Source organism: Lichenostomus cassidix, chromosome 10, assembly GCF_008360975.1.
Source record: "Lichenostomus cassidix isolate B80296 chromosome 10, HeHo_3.0, whole genome shotgun sequence".
In the NCBI taxonomy this organism is placed as follows: Eukaryota; Metazoa; Chordata; class Aves; order Passeriformes; family Meliphagidae; genus Lichenostomus; species Lichenostomus cassidix.
Window position 1 is genome coordinate 1,252,501 of NC_139491.1, and position 23,531 is coordinate 1,276,031.

Sequence of the window (23,531 nt, forward strand, 5' to 3'; positions counted from 1 at the left end):
GGCTCTGCAGAGCCCAGCCTGGCCCTGGTGAGGCACAGCCTTGGCCTCCCTCACACACACATCGTTACCAGCCTTTATTACCCACTTCTGATGGCAACATATTATTTGGAGATCATCTTCATAAATTTTGCATTAAGGTAGCTGTGCCACTACCTGGAATTGATTCAAAACGCTTAAGACACTCAATTACTTTTTAACACTGTTACCCGGTGTAACGACATCGCCGCTCTTTCCCTCGCGTTTGATGATGCAACATCATTGTAATTGATTCATTTTCTCAATTAAATAAAGCTCCTGTGCTCTCCTCTCTGCAATGCCACCGAGACTCCCCGGCTAGATGGATTACCTCTTCTCCCTGCCTCGGATAAATTGCCGGCGAGGCTCTGCTCCGCTCCTCCCTCCCCTCCACAGCACACACAAAGCTGCAGTATTTTTCAAGTTGGGAGCAGGGCTGGACTTTGCTGTGTTTATATTAGGCAGATTTTTCACTGTTCAAACCACGGTGTTTACCTTTTCCCAGCTCCCAGCACTGGGCAGCCTCGGCGGCCATAAACCAAAGCTGAGCGCCGACAACTTTACAGTCAGAGCTTCGCCTCTTGCCCACAGTTCAGGGGAGAGGGAAGCAGCAGCTTCACTGACCATTAACAACTCTTTTAAAAGGACTCATCGTGAAATGTTTTCTCTTTTTTCCCTCCTCCCCTAAGCACCAGGTTTTTGTGCATTGGAGAGGTGGAGAAGGCAGTTCATCCTGAGGGATCCAAGCACAGAGGCTGCAGCTCAAAAGCTGGAGAAGTTGAGTTTCTACCCCAAGTTTCTACCCAAAACCACTTGGGGACTGGGAAGGACATTGTTGTGTTTTCATACTTTTCACGAAGAAATCTAAATAGTGAAATGGAACAAGGGACAAACCTGAAAACCCAGAGGAAAAGGAAGACAAAAAAAAAAGCAGGGTGCATTTTGAGAGTATCAAGGGACAATTTCATGTGCTTGTTGGACTATCCTGCTTCCAGCTTTGGGACCACCCAGCTCCTGAGGGTCATGGAGCTGCTGGAGCAAATCCAGGAGGCCATGGAGATGCTCCAAGGGCTGGAGCCAAGCTGGGAGAGCTGGGAATGTTCACCTGGAGAAGGGAAGGATCCAGGGAGAGCTCAGAGCCTTCCAGGGCTTAAAGGAACTCCCAGAAGAGCTGGAGAGGGACTGGGGCCAAGAGATGGAGGGACAGGACACAGGGAATGGCTAATTTGAAAGAGGGAGAGATGGGATATTGGGAAGGAATTGTTCCCTGGGAGAATGGTGAGGAGGTGAGATAGAATTCCCAGGGAAGCTGTGGCTGCCCCTGGATCCCTGGAGGTGCCCAAGGTTGGATGGGGTTTGGATCATGATCCCTGCCCTGCTCCTCACAGAACAGCCCCTGCTCAGAGGCTTTCCCAACCTTTCCAAATGCACCTGGAACAGCGGAATTTGCAGAATTAGCTCCAATATTTGGTATTTTTAAACCTGTATTTATTTGCTGTGGGTTTACCTGCTGCACGGGACAGTTTAGGATTAGCAGAATTGGAGCAAATGATCAATAAATCTGTCCCATTAGCAGAGCATTCCTCAGGCCATGGAACACCATGAATAAACCTGAATAAACCACAACCTCCAAAAGGTTGGGTAAAAACACCAAAGTTTGCCTCCTGCTCCATCTCCTAGTTAATGACTGCCTCTGGTTATGAAAGGCAACTTCTGACAGACCAGCAGGTTATTCTCCTGTCTCCATGGAGATCCTTGGCTGGCAAGTGGCTGGGAAGACCTCTCCCATCCCTTCCCCACTGCACTCCCCAGCACAATCAAGGAAACTCAAATGAATCCACCCCGGGTAACTTGGAGGAGTCGCCAGCTCCAGCTTTAATTTTCGTTTTTACTCCCTGGAATTAGGACTTGCCCTGGAGCTCTTGTTTGAGAGATTTGCAGGTGACCCAGGGTTAGATCTTCCCATATCACTTAACAAATTTTCTCTTTACATATATACTGCTTTTCAAGCTCCTGATAGGGGTTTTTTTAATAGAAAAACCCATAGACCAACAAATCATACAGTTATGATTTTTAAGGGAGGCTTCACAGTACAACATTTCTTTTCCTGAGGATTTTAAAAGTAGATAGAACTTGTTTTTCATCTGTACAAATGAGGGTTGAGTTCTAAGAGCAGAAATTATAAACATTATGTCCTAATGATAAAAGATTTGTCTCTGCCCTGATAGAAAAGGCAAAGGAATATCTAAATATTCTGGTTTCCATGGGGGCTTCAGCACTGTGGGTTAATTCCTATGGAATTAAAGGATGATCTTCAGATATATTTCACTATTTCTTGCAAAATTGCAATTGCTGATAGTTCTGCAAGAAGCCAAAGCACCAAACCAGTGAGAATGATCCTCCTAATTTGTTCCTGATATTCTAAACAACCTCCCCATTCCGATCTGGGGATTTTGTAAATGGCAAACCTCAATCACTGTCACAAAATATGAAACAAAATTATTTCAAAATAAGAAAGAAAAAACCAGACAATTCACAACAACCTTAATATTAAATATATTCTTACAATTATATTACGCTGCTTTTCCCCGAGGTCTCCAAACAAATTTATATAAAGAGATTATTTCATCCACCATTGAACTGCAGCCACTTCTCAGAGAAATCTCTTTCCCAGAGTTCAGAAACACAATTCAACAAAAGCTCCACACTGTTGGAGGGACAGTGGGAACAATAACTACTCCCAGCAATAACAACTCACCAGAGTAGGATCAGGATGCTCTGACAGCAAATCCCTCAGCCAAGCAAAACCAGCAAATTCAGCAAACTGCTGTTGAAAATCTTGGAATCATGGAATAATTTGGGTTGGAAAAGATCTCCAAGAGCACCAGGCCAACCATCACCCCAGTCCACTACCAAACCACCACAAAAAGTGGGGTAAGTGGAACTTTTTGGTCAGACAGACACCAGGCGAAGGAACTGGGATTTGTTCTGCCCAGATCTGGCTTTGTGTCACCCATGTTTGACCAAATGACAACAGAGAAACAGCAGGAGAACTTCTTGGGCACTATGGAAGAGGAAAAACAATCCCAGATGAGCAGGAATGGAATAATGGAATCCTCTGAGGGATCCACAAGGATCATCAAAGTCCAAACTCCCCAAAAACCGAAGGACAAAACCATGGTGGGATGTGCAGGGAGGAGCCCAGGCTGATCCCCATGAGGTTATCCCTCCTCCTGTGCCTCAGCCTGGGCATTCCCAGGGAGCTGAGGGAACATTCCAAGAGAACCACAACAGCCAGAAATCCAGGGAGACTGAAAGAACAGGGATCTCTGGCCTGAAAACAGAGTGAGGATGTCACAACCACCAGCCCTGCTGCATCCCTGCTCAGTCTGATTCCACATCCTCACATCCTCACATCCTGCAGCACAGAAAACCTGCCTAGGAATAAATAAATCCAAGAAGAACAAATCCAGGGAGGTGAGAACCTCCAACCAGCAGATGAAAATCCATCAGGATTGTCCCTGCTCCTGAACACAGCCTTGCCAGGCCCTTCTGCCTTGGAAAGGAACAGATGAAATGTTGATGGCTAAGATCTATCACTTTTAGAGCCATCTGAAAAGAATCCTGGTCTTCCTCTGAAGGAGCTTCCTCTGAGGAGCTGCAAAACCAACTGGGATCCCTGCAGATGTCCCAATTCCAGGGACAGCTGAAAGGGAATAATCCAAAGCAATAAAAATTTGGGTGTATGAGTGGAGTTTTTTACCCAAACTGAAGTGCTGAGGCACCACACTGTGCCAGGAGCATCCTCTGCTGTTCCCTGCACTGCCCACAGCAGCTGGAGTTAGACTCTCCCATCAATTAAACCCATAATTCCATGGAATTGGCTGAAGAATGGATGCTTTGGAGGGGAGGAAAACTTGCCTAGACCTCAAAATTCTTCATTTTTCATCTGGGGCTTGGGTAACCATCACCCAGCAGAGGAGGAGGAGATGCCCCATGTCCTGGGGGATCACATTCCTCCAACCTGAGCTCCCACAGCTGCACCCCTGGCCAGGAAACAGGACAGGAGCACAGCTTGGCTCTGCTCTTCTCCAGGTCCTGGGAGACCCAGGAGGAACCTGCTGCTCATCCCAGCCATGCTGAGCTCCCCTGGAAGTGTCCAAGGCCAGGTTGGATTTGGCTTGGAGCAATTGGGATGAGCTTTAAGGTCCTTCCAACCCAAACCAGTTTTCAATGATGATAAAATTCCAGAAATCCAAGGTTTCCTGATGCCAGTGGCTACCTGAACCAACCCAAGCACACAAATCCCTCTGCTCTCCACAGCCTTTTTTCCCAAGGGAAGCTCAAATTCCAGGTTTGAGGTCCCATTCTGGAACCTCCTTCACTGCAGGAAGTGGGAGATATTTCCTTCCAAGCACATCTCCCATCCCACAGCAGCACCAACTCATGCAGGAGATCCTCCTGGATCTGCAAAAATACCTCCGAAGGAATTCTGTATTTCACAGAAACCTGGAATGGTTTGGGTGGGAAAGGACCTCAAAGTCCATCTTGTTCCACAGAAGTCCTGGAACAAATCACAGCCTGAGCTCTGCTGCCTCACACTGCCTGGAATTCTTAGGGTTAGTGAGAAAAAAAATCCCTATCAGCCTTTCAAGATCTCAAGCCAATAATCCACTGTTAAAACATAGGAAGATCATATTAAAACATATTATAAAATGATGTTAGTGGTCACGGCTATTTCCACACTTGACCATATGATTTAAACATCAATTTTACATTAAAAAAATCAGATGTGAATATTAAAATATATAAATAAATTTTCTTTATACTACAGATTCCTGACAGATATATTTTTTTTTCCTTTTCTGAAATCTCTCAATTTTTCAAACGTGAAAAACTAAAACTAAATTCAAATTTTCCAGCAAGTTTCTACCAGGCAAATCAAATTCAAGTTTGAACTTATTCCTGGCTGAGGAGAAAAAAAATAATAAAAGAAAATGTATCTGAAGTAAATTGTTAGGAACGATCTATGTGAAACCTATGCTAAGAAATTAGGAAGAGTTTAAAACAATAGCAGATCACTTCAAATATTGTCAGTGATTTCTGGAATACATTATAAAAGCAAAAAGATTCACCCAAATCTATCATATTTAAGATATTATACAACAATTTAATTCACTATTTTGGCATTAGCATTTGAACAGTGTTTAATGTCTTTTAAATGGTTCGATGTAATGATAGATCTGGAAGACAAAACATTTCTTCCTTACCAGGAAACAAGCTGCAAACAACCCTCCATTTATCCTCCCAAAATAAATGAATGCTTAAAGGACGTTTCTGCCAATTGAAAAAAACAACACTGAAATGGTTCTTTCACAGCCCAACTTTAACTAAATATTTTTTTTTCCTTGACAACCTGCTTCCATTTAAATGAAACCAGGCCAAATTTGGTCAATAGTATGGATTGCAGAGAACAAAAAGAATCTTAGAGCGTGTTAATACAGGGATCAGAAAGCAGCAACTTCATTTCCAGCCAGGCAATTATTTAGCAAACTAAGATGCAGCAAATAAATTAAGGTTTTTCCATGGAAAAGCTGGCACAGGAGCTTTCGGACCTATAATTAAATCTCACTCGCAGCAAGCGCAGCCAGGGCAGAATTCGCTGAGGAGAGGAGAAAAATCAAAAGGGGAAAAAATCAAATCTCACAAGAAACCTCAGCTTTGGGATGAGAAATAAAGGAATAACAGCAGTAAGGATAATAATGGTTTCACAAAGGGTGAGGTAGCTGTCCTGCTGGAGGAAGGAGCTGTGTCCCAGGGCAGGGAGGCTCATTGTCCCCAGTGATCCCCGCAGGATCTGGCCCAGCTCACCCCGAATGCTCTGCTTTGTCTCTCCGAGGCTTTTCCAGAAAAGTGCAAACCTTTCCCTGCCAGCAGCAGCAAAAAGCTGTTTGCTTCCACCGAGGGTGGTTTTGTTGGGTTTTTTTTCTCCCTGTTCTATTTTCTTAGGAAGCAAAGCCACGGCAGGTCCACAGTGAGCGCTTTGCTGGGCTGTAAAATTCCCTATTATCCAATCCTGCTTCCTTTGCCGTGGGATTTAAGGATGCCTCTTCCTTGAGACCACGGATATGTCATCATTTTGTTGAGCTACCAGCTCTGACAGCCTTGTCTCTGCCAGTTTGAGCTCCTGTGCTTGCAGTGCTGGGAAAAGCTGAGAGGGGAGGAAAAAAAAAAATTTAAAAACCCAAGGTGAAAATCCAACTATGACTGAATTCTTCCCTAATTTATTCCTGTTATTTCTCCTGCTGCAAATATAAACTCTGTATACAAAAGAAAAGATCCTTAAATTAAGGTCTCTTGCTTCCACTGCATTGTGAAAGAAGTTATTTGAATCCTTGGCTGATCTATTTTAACAAATATCATCTCCCGCGTCCATCATTCCTCCTGTCTTTTTGATCTCTTTTTTCCTACTTATCATGTTCTTTATTTGAAACAGATTTTTAACAGATAATCTCCATCGTTATAACAATATCTTGCCTGCATTTTATTCAAATAATTCTTAAAAACAGCTTAAAAAGCCGTTTGGAGCAACATCAAGCTCTCCATCAATCACACGGAAAAATTCCGCTGGCGGTTGTATAAACATCAGATCAACTCCGCCGTCTTCAAGGATTTCAGAGCGCACCATAAAAAACTCCATTAACTTCTGACAAAGAATGCAAATTAATCACAACATGGGGTGAAATGAAATTAAAGGCTCTTTTCTAATCAATGACAAGGCAGGATGAAATATTCGGCTCCGCGCGCCGCGGCCGCCGGGACGCTCCCGATTTTTTTTTTTTTTTTCCAAATTTTTATTTTTATTTGGATTTTTTTTTTTTTTTCCGCGGCGCATCCCGCGTGGAAAGGGATTCACCCGCCGTGGCTCTTTAGCCCTCCCCATCCCTCCAGCGATCTGCTTTACAAGTCGCCCAGCTCCACAAAACACACTAATCATCCGAATCTCAGGTGCATCCAATTTGTTATTCACACTCTCTCTCTCTCTCTCTGTGTGCCAGGGAAAAAAAAAAAAAGAAAAAAAAAACAGGGAAAAAAAAAGCCTGGCGTAGACAGATGCACCGGGAACCTTAAATGACAGTTTTGGCCTCCGGAAGTGCGATCGCTACAGCAAAATCTAGTACAGCCTCCAGGTGAAATGTCTGGAGCTCCATATGGAGCAGGGAAAATTAACAACAAGATGAAAATCGCTGTAGCAGCGGGGAGTCGGAATTTAACAAAAAAAAAAAAAAAAAAAAGGGAAGGAAGGATGGGAAAAAAAAAGAGGGGAAAAAAAATTTAAAGATGAGGCAAGAGAAAGTAATAAATTAATGGGGTGTGAAAACATTCAAAGCTTTACAATACCAGGGGCAGTATTTGCTCAGATTTGGGGGGGAGCATGGGATGGGAGGGGGAGCATGGGATGGGAGGGGGTGGAATGAGGGATGGGAATTTTTTTGATGCTTTTCCTTTTTAAAAAAAAATAAAAATTCAGGTCATTTCCATCTAATTTATGAAGTGAAGGCTGGGATTGTGTTTGTCGAAATGCAAAAGTCTCTTAAATACAGTGGTGTCATCCTCCAGCTGATTAAATCCTCGGCAGCTGAGTGCTTTGGAATATTCCTCTGGAATATTTCCCTAATGGATGCGCCGTCCTTTTAACACCCTGCTTTGTGTAAAGTTGGACTGCAAGCTGAGAATATTTAGTGGGCAATTCTTTTCATTTCTCCTAAACTGCATTATCATTAAACAACTCATCGCCTCCACCGCGGTTTTAGCCGAGACGTGGAATTTGAATCTCTGGGATTCCCTGTGTGGTTTTTTTCGGATCTTTGGGATCTTTTTGGATCATCAGCCTCAAATTTAATTAAATATATGAGGTGCCGTGGTCTTTTGGGGTGTCTGTTTTTCTTTATGGTTCTTTGTGTAAAATCAAAATGATGTAAATAAAGGTTAAACTTTTCAAAGAAAATGAAAACTTTGGTTTTTTTCCCTGCCTGCCCTGTTTAGATCCCTAAAAAGGTAGATGGGTTATTAGAGCAGCACCCTTGGAAAAGGGGTTTCCTTTCTTTTTTTAAATGTTTATGTAGAAAATAACTTTATTTGAGAGTATTTGTGAGCAAATGAATAAGTCTTATTAATTAATAGAGTCATGCAAATAAATCCAGGGTGGATCTGCCCTTAAACACTTCACTTTGTACCTAAGGAAAATCCTGTGAGCATCTTTCCCTCCTGCTCCCAACGGGACTTTCCCATTTTACAAAAGCACATTCCATGACCACGACAGAAAAACCAACAACAAAACAATGAAAACCACCAAAAATTCAGATATTTACTCAATTTCAAGGCTCAGAGTTTCCCGTGCAAAGTTTTTAGAGAGGAAAAGTCAGTTCTGAGCATCACTGTTTGTTATTTCTTTACTCAGATCACTCCCTTTTTGCATTTAGATACTGATTATGGAGATTATATTCTGTATATTGAGACAAAAAAATATAGAATTAGAGTTAATAATTATATAAACTCTGAACACACCCATAAGCAACTTTACTGACACGAGCAGTTGCTCACATCTTTAAGTGGTTTCAATTTAAGGCTTAATTGTAAAGATTAAATAATGATGAGTAAGAATTAGCAAAATAAAGACTTACAAAAGAAATACTTATAAAAGGTGTGGGAATGGGAAGTTCTCCCATTAAAATATGCTACTAAAGGCCAGAAAATGAAATAATCATCCTTTAGTTTTCCTGGCATATTGCAGGATGTCCTGAATTTCCACACTGCAATGATTCCCCCTATCAATCTTCTTCATTTAAACTGAATTTACACACACCATTTGTCTGTGTCTTAAAAAGAGAGGAAAAGGGGGGAAAAAATATAAATATTTTTTGCAGCTGCAGCTGCAGACAAACACCCGTTTGCAGGAAATTTCAGGTGTTCTCATCCACGTGGCCAAACTCTCCATTTTGCAGAGGGAAGCAACTCGGAGTTATTTAGGGACAAATTTGGAGCCACACTTGATTAACTTCATTCCTTGAACAACCCCACTGAGGTGAGGAGGTGTTACTCAAGGAATGAGCAGAATCAAGCCCTTCCTAGGAAAATAAAGAGATATTTGGATATTAAAAATCCCTGTTAATTATCCCCCTAATCCAAGGTGGTTTCTAAGGGCTCTCCTGCCCAGCTATGTAAGCACATGCCTAAAATACATATTCTCCCCATAAAAACCCTCCTGAAAAGCAGCTGCTTGAAAAGCTTAATAGCCACATTTTAAAGTTTCACCTCCTCAACTGTTTTGCATTAAAAAATATATACAATTTCATGGGCTACTGACTTGCCAAATATTCTTTTACAAAGCCGATCCGCTGTTTAATTAGAACAGCAAAAAGCATCTTCAACTTAGCAATCACGCTTTGCTCCCGGTCCAGGGAGGAATTTTTGCCTGGAACTACATGGAATGTCCACACTCCAACCTCCTTCCCTGAGCCCTGACACTTCCATGAGGGTTATTTTAAATTATCCCCTCATCACTTGGATTTTAGGTTATAAAACCCACCAAGGTCAAGACACTTGGTGAGTTCCCAATGCATGGAGGGCTCTTCAAACGAGAGTTTCTTTGCCAATCCTGCCCTCCAAAAAACAAATTTAAAATCCAGATAAAACATGCCAAGTCTATTCCGCCAATGGTGCCAGTGAACATTTCGCAGAGGAGACAAAAAAAGTGAAAAATCAGAATATTTCCACGCAGGCAAAACCTTCCCAAGTCCCTAAAAGTGTCAGGAGAATTCGCTTAAAACAGCTTATAAAAATGGGAGAGGGAATGAGTCCCAGCCTATTATTCAATAACCATGTTTGTGAGGCATCTGCATAATCTAACCATGCATAAATTAGTGTGTGTATTACAACAGTTATTTGCATAATAATAGCAAGTTAATAGATGCTTAAAGAGCACAGACCAACACCACCTTTAAATCAGACATGCCTCCAGGCACTCCGAGCTGTAGAGACCAAGATGCAGAGAACAGTCTTCATAAAACATATGAAAACATAAAAACCACATTCAAATAATTCATTGGAGTCCCTGGACACTTCACTTTTTTTCCCCCCCTCTCCCTGGAAAGAATAATTTGAGGGAAGTGCTGAACAGTTTGTTCCTGGGAATTCTAACATCCGTCTTGAGATGAGAATTTAAAGTAATCATCAAACCTAGCTCTGGAGTGGTTGTTTTGTTCAGAGCTTCATGGGGTTTTGAAGCATAAAAAGTGAAATATTCTGTGGTGATGCAGAGCTCAGCATCCACCCAGCCATTGCCACTGGAGATGGGAAGAGTTTTACCTCCAGCTTCAGGTGGGAAGTTGGAAAATGCCAGTATCCAAAGAAAATATTAATATTAGGTCCTCTCAAAAGGAAGAATCTGAAGCTCCCTTAAGTGTTCCATTCACATTCTATTTTTGAGAGGATTGTAGACCGTTGTGCCATTATTCAAAATTGGAATTCAAAACTAAATGGCAAAAAAAGGAGCAGATCCACCTTCCTTACTCCAAAGCTCTGTTGCAAACCCTGGATTATATTTTAATCTCACGACAACACCATCATTAACATCATCATAATTTTCACCATCTCCAGGGAAAGAAAGCAAATGTAGAGTTTGGAGAAGAGAAAAAGAGGAGCAGGGGGGGTGGGAAAAAAGAAAAAATCAATAGAGACTTCTAAATGACTCCTCGCAGATCGCACTTTTCAATTTAACAGGACAGATTTATTTGTATGTGGCTCAAATGTTCACGATTGCTCTCTGCACCTTCATACATAGGAATGAATGTCACAGTGGCAAACAGCAGTAATGAACAATCTTACCTGAGGATATGGAAACCTCCCAAGAGCAAGCTGGGAAAGGAAATAATATTTGTCTAGTTATAGAGATTTGCATGGAGGGCACATCTCCTCGCAGAGAGAAAAGTACTCAACTCTGAGGATTGGGGGAATCGGGGGTGGAAGGGACGCTGCACACAAAGGGCTGTATTTACAATGGGCCTTTCCCAACCATCCCCCCTTGCTCTGCTCGGCATTTTTTGGGATTCCTGCATCTCTCCAGCCCCTCTGTCTCACTCAGTGACTCTGCTTGGTGCCCAAGGACTGGAAATGAAACCAGTTCAGCCTCGACAGGGAGGCCGAGACGCTGCCCTTTGGTAATTATCTGTGCTGAGCAGCAGTGCAGAGCAGCTCCCAACTCCCCAAGTCCTTCCTGAACTGGCTCAGGGTAAAATCTGGGTCACAGAGCTGAGCTTTGTGTCCCTGTTGGTGCCACACCTGAGTGGGATGTGGGGAGAGCCACAGCACCCACAGAGAAACCTCACTTTACCTTCAGATCCACTTCTCTGTGACATCAACTGCATTTGCTGCCCCTGATGTTCTACAAGTCAATGAATGCATTACAGAGTAGTCCCAAAATCAACATTCTTATGTCTATTGCCTGACAATATTCTTCTGGCCACAACTAATAAATATTCCAAGAGAAATTCTTTGTACTAGGCAGGTTTTCCCACTTGGTATCTGAGCCTTGGAAACAATTCCAGCAAAACACAGCAGCTTGGTGTTATTCTGTTTGCTGCTCACTGAAGGACAAGGGTTTCCAGGGTTGGAATCATGGAATCATTTGGGAAAAGCCCTCCCAGACCATGGAATCCAACTGTCCCCAGCGCTGCCAAGGCCACCACTGATCATGTCCCCAAGTGCCACATCCCCATGGCTGTTCAATCTCTCCAGGAATGACTTCACTAGTGCCTGGGCAGCTGTGCCAGCACTGGAGACTCCATTCCATGGAGGGATTTTCCCTGATTTCCCATCTCAACCTCCCCTGGCACAGCCTGAGCTGGCCCAGGGCATTCACTCAGCCCTGTTCTGATCCTTCTGGGTGTGCCCAGTCTTCAGAGGAGTCAAGAGCTTCTCTACACCCCCAGAACCTCAGAGAATCCTCCTGCTACCACCTCCAGTCTGGCCCAGAGTCCATGGATGCAGCACCATCAGGGATTTCCCAGCTGGATAAAGCAATCCCACTCCCACATCCTGAGCAAGAGCAGCCATGAGCCTCTTGTCCCCCACCCTGAGGGCCAGACCTCAGTCAGGGTGGCAAAAGCTGCTGCCAGCCCTGCCCTGGCACTGCTGAGTGCCACTGTCCCTGAGCTGGGGACACCTGACCTGGTGAGATTGAAGGCTGGGAGAGCTGGGAATGTTCACCTGGAGAAGGGAAGGATCCAGGTCTCATTCTCATCCTCCTAAAAGGAGCTCCAGGAGAGCTGGAGAGAGACTGGGGACAAGGCATGGAGGGACAGGACACAGGGAATGGCTTCCCACTGCCAGAGGGCAGGGATGGATGGGATATTGGGAAGGAATTCCTGGCTGGAAAGGAATTCCCACAGAAGCTGTGGCTGCCCCTGGATCCCTGGAAGTGCCCAAGGTCAGGCTGGACAGGGCTTGGGGCACCCTGGGATAGTGGAAGGTGTCCCTGCCCAGATGACCCTGAAGGTCCCTTCCACCCAAACCCATCTGGAATTCTGTGATCATGCAGCAGGATAATTGGGGAAAGAGCCAGACAGGAGCACAAGGTGTGTAAACAAGCACTGAAGGACCCAAAATCCATCAGCAACATGTTCTTGGGGGTTGTTGCTTTAAAAAAAGCAACATTTCTCAGTGAAGCTGCTCCTGGGCTGGGAACAGCAAACACAGGCAGGGACAGCTCCTGTGCCACTTGTCACCCCTTGATTCCTCTGCTCAGCCTCGTCTCCTCCCTGCAAGATTGTCAAGGTATTATAAATTAAGAAACTTAGCAAAGAGTCTGTAATCTTCCCTGAAATAGCCTGCAGATATGTCACTGTACTAAATGTGTTTCAGATTTAATGAAGCTTTAATGTCCTTTTTAATTTTGCCTGTTTCTATATCACCAGGGGTCGAGCGAGGCAATCAGCACTCAAGAGGGTGGTTTGGTTTAAAACTAGGAAAAACTCATTTGCTTATGAGTTGCACTGTATTTTCTTAATTAAATTTACTAAGTAAAACGGTTTAAGTTCAGCCAACCAGTGACCTCTGTGTGTAGATTTAGATTTATAAAAAGTGTCACTGTTAAAGGAAAGGAAAAAAAAAAAAAGTCCAAACAACAAATAGATTAGAGCTTCACTAAAGGGATTTTCAAACCATCAGATGTCTGAAGGAAGTCACAGCAACGTGAGGAACAAGGCCAGAGCATGATAGAAAACCCAGAAATTCCCAGATTAACACAGTGGCCAAAACTTCCCTGCATTTACAGGATGGAATTCCAGAACTTGAAATTCTTTCAAGGTATTATAACAAAAATAGAATATTTCCATCAACAGTAGTTGGGTTTGGGAAGTGATCAGTGTTTTATGTCTGGATATGAAAGAGGGAATGCCTGAACTTGAGGGATTTGAGTCTCATTTCCCCAAGGATCCCTTCCTGGTGGTTGGACCTGATGATCTTGAGGTCTTTTCCAACACAAGAACTGTAAAAACCTTCATTTTAAAAAGCAAAGTGAATTTTAGTGGCAGAATGGTGTGGAAATAGAAATGAGAACGAGACCAATCACCAAGAAATATCCCAGGAAAACACCTTCCCACCTCACTTCACCTTGGAGCAGCTGCATGGAGGAGGTGGATGGATGGATGGATGGATGGATGGATGGATGGATGGATGGATGGATGGGATGCACCATCAGATTTTAAATTTGGTAAACTGAGAAAAAATCCCAGATTATATAATAGCAGAGGTACAGTGTGTGTGTGCAAGATGACTTTTACCAAATGATCAAATTCAGGTATAAATTGAAATTTTAAAAAATCCAAATTTGAAATCATGAAGTGTTTGTTCAGGAAGATCCTCTGGATTGAGCACCATAAGTGGGGCTAGAAAGCAACTCAAACCTGTCCTCAAGTATATTTAACGTTCAAAAAAGCAAACACAGAACTAAAATAACTTGTTGAAATAATATAATTTACCATTTTAGAGCCGAAAAGGGAAATCCAGAAATCCCCCTAATAAATCTCTTTCTCCACCTCACTTTCCCCTTGCCTGCTGCATATTCTGAATAAAATTACAGCAGCAGCTCAGTCTGTATCCTGTTTGGAAAGTGTCTGAGGGAAGGAAGTTCAAAACATATTTTTAGGACACTCAGGCAATAAAGTTTCCCACTTAGATTATTGTCGATGTTGTGCAAGTTGTTTTTTAATTTACAGTTACACTGGAGAGCACGGGATGCTTTTATTCTTAATTTAGACACATTCCATGTTTCTCAGCATAACTGCAAATTGAAAATAAGCACTCGCAACATCGCCAGTGATGGAGCTGAAGGAGGACTTTATAGTCTGAAATGTTCTAAAATTTGTTCTTAATTACCTCGTGCACATTTTCCACAATTAAATTTCCATCCAAGGATTTTGCATTTAGATTGTGCTCCGCAGTTAAACCCTCGCTTGATGGAGAAGCAGGCGCCGCTCCGCAGCGCTCAGGCACGGGAAACTTTCAAAAATCAGACTTAACTACTGGATAACATCAAATTCCCCAGGTGAAATTTCATTCCAAGACCAATTTATACATTCTTAGATAGATGGGCTTAAAATCACCTGGAACTCTGCAGGGTATGGACCTTAATAAATATTAAATACCTCAAAAAACTACTCCAAGATTTTTCTTCTCCTTCTAATATCAATTTCACTGTCCCCTTATTGCAGGGGTTTTTTTTAAAGAAAAAAAAATCCAAAAGGATATAACAGCAATTTAGCAGCGTTAAAGTGCTTCTGAGGTTAAACTGACAACAAAGAGGAACAGAAACACAAAGCATCTTGAAGTAGGGTTTCAATTAAATGTGCAGGATTTAGTAACGCAGGCCCGGAAAAAAAAAAAAAAGAGTTACAAATTAATTTAATCTTCTGCCTATAGTTTGCAGCTGCACTCCAAAGTGTCTGGGGCTTAAGAACAAAGCCTTGCAAGGCCTGGGAGTGGGGGAAGCTTCAATTTTTAATGTCTGAGGCCATTAGCTGATAACTTGTGGAATCTGCGACCCCCGCGGAGGGGCAGGAGCGGCGCGACGGTGACGGATGTGGTGACGGATTTGTTGGTGGCCAGGGCTGCCAGGGGAAGGTTATTACCAACAGCACCAGAAATGTGCCCTAATAACCTCTGGGACATTCCTTGGCTGGAGCAGATGAGCTCCAGCTCCGTCTCCACGTGAAAATGTATGAAAAAAAAAATCAAAGCCTAATTCGCCTTAATTAAAGATAATTAGTTTCACTTTGACTTCTTTTAAATATGAGCTATGGTAAATGCACTGCGAGCTAAAGGCTGCAATCAGGGCTCAATTGCACGTTTCTGCCTGGCCACAAATCCTGGATATTGCCAGGCTTTTACTGCTGCAGCTTCAAAGGTGAAGTGCTTTTTCCCAAGGGATAAAGGTGGGCAATGGGCTTTTCAGAGCCATCCCTGGGAATTGTCAGGTGCAAAATCTCCACAAATGCTCCATAAGGGTTGATTTGATTCCTTGTTTGAGCAGGGAGGCTTCTTGCTGGTTTGTTTGTTGAATTTGAATTTGATGCACAAAGGGAAAAATGAGTTAAATTTGGGTGTGCTGGTGGAAATGCAGCTCAGCTTTGGCTGTGCTCCATCTCTGCTGGAGTGGGGTTCATCCGCCAGGACAAGGCAGTGAAATCATGGGGAAAGGCAGGGAAACATCCTAAATTCTGGACTTTTAAAGAGCAGAAACAACTGTATTACACAGAGTAAGAATAGGAAACAATACACAGAAAAAGAATAGGAAACAATGCACAGAATGATAGCATCTTGGAATGGTTGGGTGGGAAGAGACCTTGAAAAGATCACCCAATCCATCCTGCCCTGGCAGGGACACCTTCTACCATTCCAGGTTGCTCCAAACCTGACCTTGGACATTCCAGGGATCCAGAAACAGCCACAGCTTCTGTGCCAGGCCCTCACACATATATAAAGACACAAATAAACATCATGTGTGTACTACATTCTATATTCTTTGCTCCACATCCAACAACCCTGCAGCCCTCTCTATAAAGCAGCCATTCCAACCACCACAGCTGACATTATCCCACAACTGTCCCCTCATCCCCACGGCCGGGCGCAGAGCTGGATTATTTATCTCCAGATTATTTATCTCCCTGCCCACAGCGGCCTAGCAGCAATTGCTGAGCAACGATGATCCATGGAGGTCTCACCCTGCACAAACTGTACCTAAACTTCCCCTTTATTGCAGCCTGCCTCGCCATCCTCACCTCGCACAGGGTTACATCCCAGCGCAGCAGGCGGATAAATCATCCTGGAATATTACTGGGGCTAAGTTTAGCTGGGAGTGGAGCATATGTGCTTCCGAGTCACTGGAGCAGAGGCCCATAAAATACACTAATTACTGGAAGTTCTGGTCACTGGGTGATTGATAGCGCTCTGCCAGGCAACTTTGCAGCTCCAGCTCTTGTGAGGAGCTTCCCCCAGCAGTCTCAATTATTAATTCATGGCCCAACCCTCGGGCACTGCGGCCTTCTCTGCCAGTGCCACCAGTGCTGCCATCGTGTAGGCCTGGGTGTTGTCCCCATCCCTGAGGGAACGGCTTGGACAAATCACCCTAAATACCTCTGGGGGGGGAGAAAAAAATTATAAAAATATAGGGCAGGTTTTTTTCAAGGAGTTTCTGGAGTGCATTTTTCCACACAGAATGGTATCGTGGTAGGCCTAGATGTTGTCCTCACCCCTGAGGGAACTGCTTGGACAAATCACCCTAAATACCTCCGGGGGGGGAAAAAAGCATAAAAATCATAAAAATATAGGGCAGGTTTTTTTTCAAGAAGGAGTTTCTGGAGTGCATCTTTCCACACAAAAGAACATAGTGGTAGGCCTGAACATTGTCCCCATCCCTGAGGGAGCAGCTTGGACAAATCACCCAAAATACCTCTGAGGGGGGAAAAAAAGCATAAAAATCATAAAAATATAGGGTAGATTTTTCCCAAGGAGTTTCTGGAGTGCATCTTTCCACACAAAAGGCCATCATGGTAGGCCTAGATGTTGTCCCCATCCCTGAGGGAACTGCTTGGACAAATCACCCAAAATAGCTCCAGGGGGTGAAAAAGCGTAAAAATCATAAAAATCTAGGGCCACTTTTTCTCACGAATTAATTTCTTGAGTGCATCTTTCTGCCCAGAAGGGCTGGAACTCCATAAATATTCCTCAATAAGAAGGATTTGAGCTGCAGAGTGAGTTTGGCACACGGCAGCTCAGCCTGGCTGAGCACGAGGAGCACAAACATCACAGCCATTTGCACTCCCAAGCTGATGAGATGTAGCTGCTCACGCATTTTAGGTTCCTCAGGAGGGGATTTACAGCCTCTCCTCCTTGCCCAGAAGCTGCACCAGGCCTGGCTCTGGTTTTATGCAGCTAAACACCCTCAAGACTGAAGTGTTTTTAGGGAACCATCCTGGAGCAGAGCTGCTTTCCTCAGAGCATCCTCTTCAAACATCTTCCTCCTCCTCTCTGGGGACTGAGGGATTTCTGCCCCAGCTGCTGTGGGGGATGAGAGCCTGAGCTCCATCCCTGACAGAGCAGCCAGGGTGAGCCCTGCTCAGGTGTGCCTGAAGGAATGAGGAAGGAATTATCCACATTTGTTGGATAATTCTTGGTGTTCCTACATGTGGGAATGCACACAACCCCTGGAAATGCCCCATGACTTCTGAAGAGATTGCTAAGAACCCTTGAAAGCTCTCACAAACACACATCTGCTGAGAACTCTGCAAACCAAAGCCTTCAAATTCATAGTCTGGGAGTTTTAAGAACTAATATTAATACCAAAACTGATGCACAAACTCCTTTTCCCTGGGGGAGACAATAGGAATAAACTCTGTAAGAAAATATAATTTTCCAAGGAAAACAGAGGACAGTGGAAGGGAGAGGGCAGGAAGGGACACAGGAGGAGCAGCAAACAGACACCATCAGCTGAGGATGTGAGCTCATGTTCTGCTTCCAAAACTTGGTTTGGGGAACAGGAAAATTTGCTTTCACCTCCTGCATTTCAACAGAACACCAATTCTACCTAGAGATAAAATAAGCCCTGACAAAGATATCCCAGAATCCCAAGATGGGTTGGCTGGGACCTTAAAGCTCATTTCCCATGAGCAGAGAACCTTCCACTATCCCAGGCTACTCCTATTCAAACCCAATGTGTTTTGTGACTGAGTTCTAAACCCTTGAAAAACAGCTTTTAGAAATGAAAACGCTGACACAGTGTTCAGTGTAGTGACAGCAGTGGCATTGGTTTAAATTGAACTTGCTTTGTCAACCCGAGAGCACTTAAATAAAACACGGGAAAACCTCAGGAAAACACACAAACTATTTGTGATGGAACACTTTTGAAATGGTTTTCCCAGGTTATGTATAAAATTCCATTTGCTTCAGAAAAATCCTGAAGGAAGAGAGGTAAACTAAAAAAATGAAATAATAATAATAAAAATGATAATGATAATAGTAATAATAATAATAATGATGATGATTATATAGCTCCCTATCTTCTATTTTATTTTATTCTAATTTTTACTTAATTTTTTTTATTTCTGAAGGGCAAGCTGAGCACCCTCAGACACCTCTTGCCTCCAAGGGAACCTGAACGCTCCCCATTTCTCAAAGCTTTTTTCCCATCCCAGACTTTCCCCTCTCTCCTAGCAAGGTTTCTGGGGCAGTTTCCTCAACCTTCCAAATAACACTTCCATTCCTCACTGCACACATCTCTGCAGCAAAGAAATTCCAGACATCAGAAGAGCATTAAAGAAAATGAGGAGATTTGCTGACAATTTGATATTCTCCCACTCCAGCACAGCCCTCGCTGACTTGATCCCACAAGTTATTTCATTAAAATTAAGATGTGCTAACACCAAGGTGTGGGGCTGGAGCCTGAGCCTGCTGAGTGGGGATGGTTTTAAAATCCTGATTTTAACAATCCTGGTTTTAAAATCCTGGTTTGAAAACCCCAAGCTTCCCTTTTTAACAGCTCCTCCAGCCAGAGCCTGGGTGTCCCCACTGCCAATCCCCAGGTCAACAGGGTGTTACTGTAATGACAGTGACCTTGGGTGGCCCTTGGAGCTCCTTCCTCACCTTTTTGGAGGCTTTTTCCTGAGCCACTGTCCTGCCTTTCATCATTTAACACATCACTCAGAGCACTTGCACAAAGCCCTGCTCGTGGTGGGGAGAGGTCTCGCAGGAGCAGGTGACAAACCAATTAACAAAGCACAAGGCCCCAAATTGGTTTCTGCACGTCTGGGTCGTGGAAAGGGTGAGCAGGAGAGGGAAAAAAACAAAGTTGGGAAGGTGGGAAACAGAAGGGGAAATGTAAATGGAAGGAGTTTTGCTGATGGTGAGTAATTGTGGGAAATTCACCCTGCAAATGGAAGTGAGGAGCAGCCAGGTTCTTCACTAATATCCCTAAAATAAACCCCAAATACCTTGGGCTGTGGGGTGGATCCCTGAACTGCTGGGGCACAGCTTTTAATTCAAATTAATTAAAATCTCCTAATTTTAACCAGGAAACACTTTGTCCATCAAGTCCTGTGTTTATATCACTCTTTATCCCCAAGAACACCACAGCCAAGTCTCCCTGGAACACAACCCCAGCCCAGGCCCCACCAGATCTCATTTTCCTGGCCAAGACATGACCCAAAACAGACCTTTCTCCTTGATTTACACACTCTGGGTTATCTTTCCTATCGACAATCATCTGTTTTTATGAAAATGTATGTTTTTTAAACACCTTACGAGCCTTAAACTGAAAATAAAACCCTTTCCCTGAATAAAATTGACCTTGTTCTGCCCGAAGCTGCAGCGACTGTGGCTTCTCCTCCTGGATGGCTGCAGTTGGAATCCCAGACTGGTTTGGATTGGGAAGGACCTTAAAGATCCTCCATTTCCAACCCCCAAACCACACAATTCCCAGCCCCATTCTCTCTGAACTGCTTCATTTTCACAGATTTCCTCCTGCTGCAAACTCTGCTGGTGAGAAATCTTTCCCAAAAGCCCCTGTGAACACTTAAACCCAAACACTTTATTCAATCACACAGGGCAGAGGCTCCAACCATGGCACAAAATATTTCTGCTGAAATTTTGTAAAACCATTGAGCAGCTACAAGCTGGAATCTTCTCCAATCCTAATCATCACCCACTCTGGCCTGGCCTGGGAGGATAAAACCCAAAAAACCCATTATTTTGAGTCCCTGAGGTGCTCAGAGGATGCAGGAACATCCACACACCAGGCCCTACTTCCTACTCAAATATGGAATTTCATTTAAGACCCCAAAGGAGCAAACCCATTCTAAATACAGCCAGAATGTAGCAGCTGGTAAAACCTTATAAATACACAAAAAAATCAAAGGATGTACAAGGGTTCCATTAAAATAATTTGAGTCTAAGAATTAATTTGAGCCTTGCAATGTGGAAATGAGAGCTCTGTGCTTACCTCCATGAAGGAAATGCCCAAGCTCCAAACATCCGAGTGAATCCCGTACTGCTCTCCCGAAATCCTCTCCGGCTGCAAAGAGAGGGACAGAAACAAGCCCTGAGCCCTGCAGACACACAGGGATCCTGCAAAAAGGCTGCTCCAGGGCAAGGAGTGGGGAAAAGCATGGAATTATGGAATGGGCTGAGCTAGGAGGGAGCAACGGGGATCAAAGTCCAGCTCATGGCTCTGCACAGACATCCCAAAATCCCACCCTGTTGTCCAAACACTCCTGGAACCACAGAGTCCAGGGGTTGAGGAGTAACTTTGACTTAAAAAGCAAAGTCATAGAACCCAAAAAAAATCCCTGTAGCCACGTGGTGGCAATTTTATCGGATACACTCCTTAATTTTGGGGGGTTCTGACCTGCAGGGAATAAAAAAAAAGCCCCACTGCAAACTATTAACAACAGGTTTAATGCCTCATGAAATGGAATGCTGGAAAATACATCTGTTTTTTTACCTGAAAGCGACAATTTCAGCATTTCCAAGGTCAAGTGCAGCAGGAAAAGCAACAATCCAAGGCTCCCTGAGATTCCTCTCCCCACTGTGCTGCTAATGCACCTGTCTGGCCCAACCACCCCCAGCCCTGGCTGGGTTTTCAGTCCTAAATAATCCAGGGAGCTTTGTTGGCAAATAAACTCCCAAATCAGTGCCATCCAGGGCGGTTTGGGGTGTTTGCTCAGTGCTGCTAATCCCAGGGCAGGAGCTTTTAGCACAGTGTGAATGTTAAATAAAAACCACAGCCTGAAAATCCACTCAGATTGCACTGCAACAAAAGCTTTTGGACCAAATCTTATTTGTAAGTGACCCAAAAATCTTAATTTTTTTTTCTTTTTTTAAAAAAATTCACTGAGTATAATTAGCCTAGGTCAGCATATCTTAGAAATGTTTGCAGCAGCATCGTGTGATTTTGGAGCATCAGATTTTTTTTTTTTTAAATCAGATTTTTGCACTGATAAATATCCTCATAAACACACAGATGTGCAGCCAAAAATGCTTTTATAACCTGACATGGGATGTGCCAACCTGGGCACACCCACTGAATATTTTAGGATTTTTTAGACCCTTCCTGAGCCACCAAACCAAGTTTATAATCCCCACTGAGCAATATTCCATTGTTTATTGCTGAAGTTCAAGCTTTGAACTGCAATTTCTGTCGAGGAGTTCTGGGTTCACAAAAGATAAAGGCAAGAAAATCAGCTTTTTAAAACAAAAAATGCACTCATGTGGATTTAAAATATGGAAGAGGAAAATGGGAATAAGAGATGCACAAGGTAAAGGGTGCAGCACATGAATCACTCGAAATACCCAAAGTATTTTCTCTTAAAAATTTCTACAACTGATTCTTTTTTCATCCAAAGATTTTTTTTTTCTATGACAAAACAATTTTCCAGAAAATGTATTTTGGTTGGAAATTTTAATTTCTCAATCAAACTTTTTTTTTTTTTTAATTACTTCAAAGAAAACCTCAATTCTTTCAGCAGTTCCAAATTCACTGCCACTCTGCCAAGGGGATGAACCAAAAATCACGACCTTCATCATTTTTTGAGGTCTCAACTAAAAATTTGGTGACACCAAATGACTCAGTCAAGAAACAAAATGATTTTACCAAAGAAAATCAGATCAAACACATTTTAGCTCCAACTCCTCTCTCCCAGTTCAGAGATGGAGGCATTGCACTCATCCAGAAACAAGAAGGCAAAAAAAGCAATTTATTTAATGTACACCTGGGAAAGAGAACTGTAATCTTGGTTTGTGTGCACTAAAAGCATAATACAATTTAATTCTCAGCCCTGCTTAAGACCAACAGCTGAGTTGGAAAAGTTGATTAATTTGAAGCTGTTTCTTTGTCTGAATCTCTGTATTCCAGCTCTTTTCAAATCTATATATTTTTTTTCAAAAAACCAAATTTTCTCTATATTCCAATTCTTTTTTTATCTATTTTTTTAAACCATTTTTTTTCAGAATATTCTGCTGTCACAGGACAGCCCAAGCTTTTCCAGGATGGTGCCAAGAGCCTTTCAGGAGCCACATAACGAGCACACCTCGAGTGGAAAAGCACTTAGCAAATAAATGGGCACCCAGTGCTGCTTCCTCCTGACAAGAAAGTCAGAAAAAAAAACCCTGAAAGCGATTAAAGGTCATGGATTTCTCTCTCCTCTTTCCCGAGGTTGGGAAAACAAAGCATTGAGTGCTTTGTGCTGTTTGTGTCTTTATTTTAAACAAGCAGAACACTTTTTTTTTATCGTTAATATCGGGAGGAGTTGGCCTGAAGGATTTTAATGGCCAAAAATAAGAGTTTGTAAAGAGGTTTAAAGTGAGGCAGTGAAGTCTTCATGTTTGAAATAGAGAATTTAAAAGGATCCAATGGATCTGGTGGTGAAATCCAAAAATAAGAGTTTGTAAAATGATTTAAAATGAGGCAGTGAAGTTTTCACCTCTGAAATGGAGAATTTGAAAGGATCCAATGGATCTGATGGTGAATCCACAGGGGTTTGGGCACTAGGCAGGGCTGAACCCAAATCTGACCCCAAACAATGCATCCTCAGCAAAGTACCCCTGGCAGCCAAAAAATATGGGAATTTGGGCTTTAATGGGCAGAAATAAGACAAAAGTGATCTCCTTTTAACAAAGACTGACCAAAATTTGCATGGAGAAATGAAAGCACTGATGGCTTCCAACATTATCAACTCCACCACATGGGATTTCATGCCCTGATATTATTAATCCTAGTGTTTTTAGGATTAAATCTTTCAGATTTCCACGGGGAACACCCCCCAGGGTGTTTAGGAATGCCCATGAACCTCTGCACAGGTTTAAATGCTTCCCTAAACTCATTCCCAAAATGTGGATGGTTTGGGGCTGTCAGTGACCTGCAAAGAGCCACAAGCTATGAGTTAAAAAATGTTTTTTGCAAATGTCCA

General features: G+C 43.1%; 1 protein-coding gene across 4 annotated transcripts in view; it reads right to left on the reverse strand.

Annotated features, from left to right (window-relative positions):
* Nucleotides 1-23,531, reverse strand: part of MAP2K5 (mitogen-activated protein kinase kinase 5) — a 112,847-nt gene that overhangs the window by 30,871 nt on the left and 58,445 nt on the right. For all 4 annotated transcript variants that reach the window (XM_085070245.1, XM_085070244.1, XM_085070247.1 and 1 more), the window contains 2 exons: nucleotides 20,567-20,638; nucleotides 10,903-10,932 (listed from right to left, as the gene is read on the reverse strand). In XM_085070245.1, coding sequence (XP_084926371.1) covers nucleotides 10,903-10,932; nucleotides 20,567-20,638 — 102 coding nt within the window. The remainder of the gene's footprint in view (nucleotides 1-10,902; nucleotides 10,933-20,566; nucleotides 20,639-23,531) is intronic.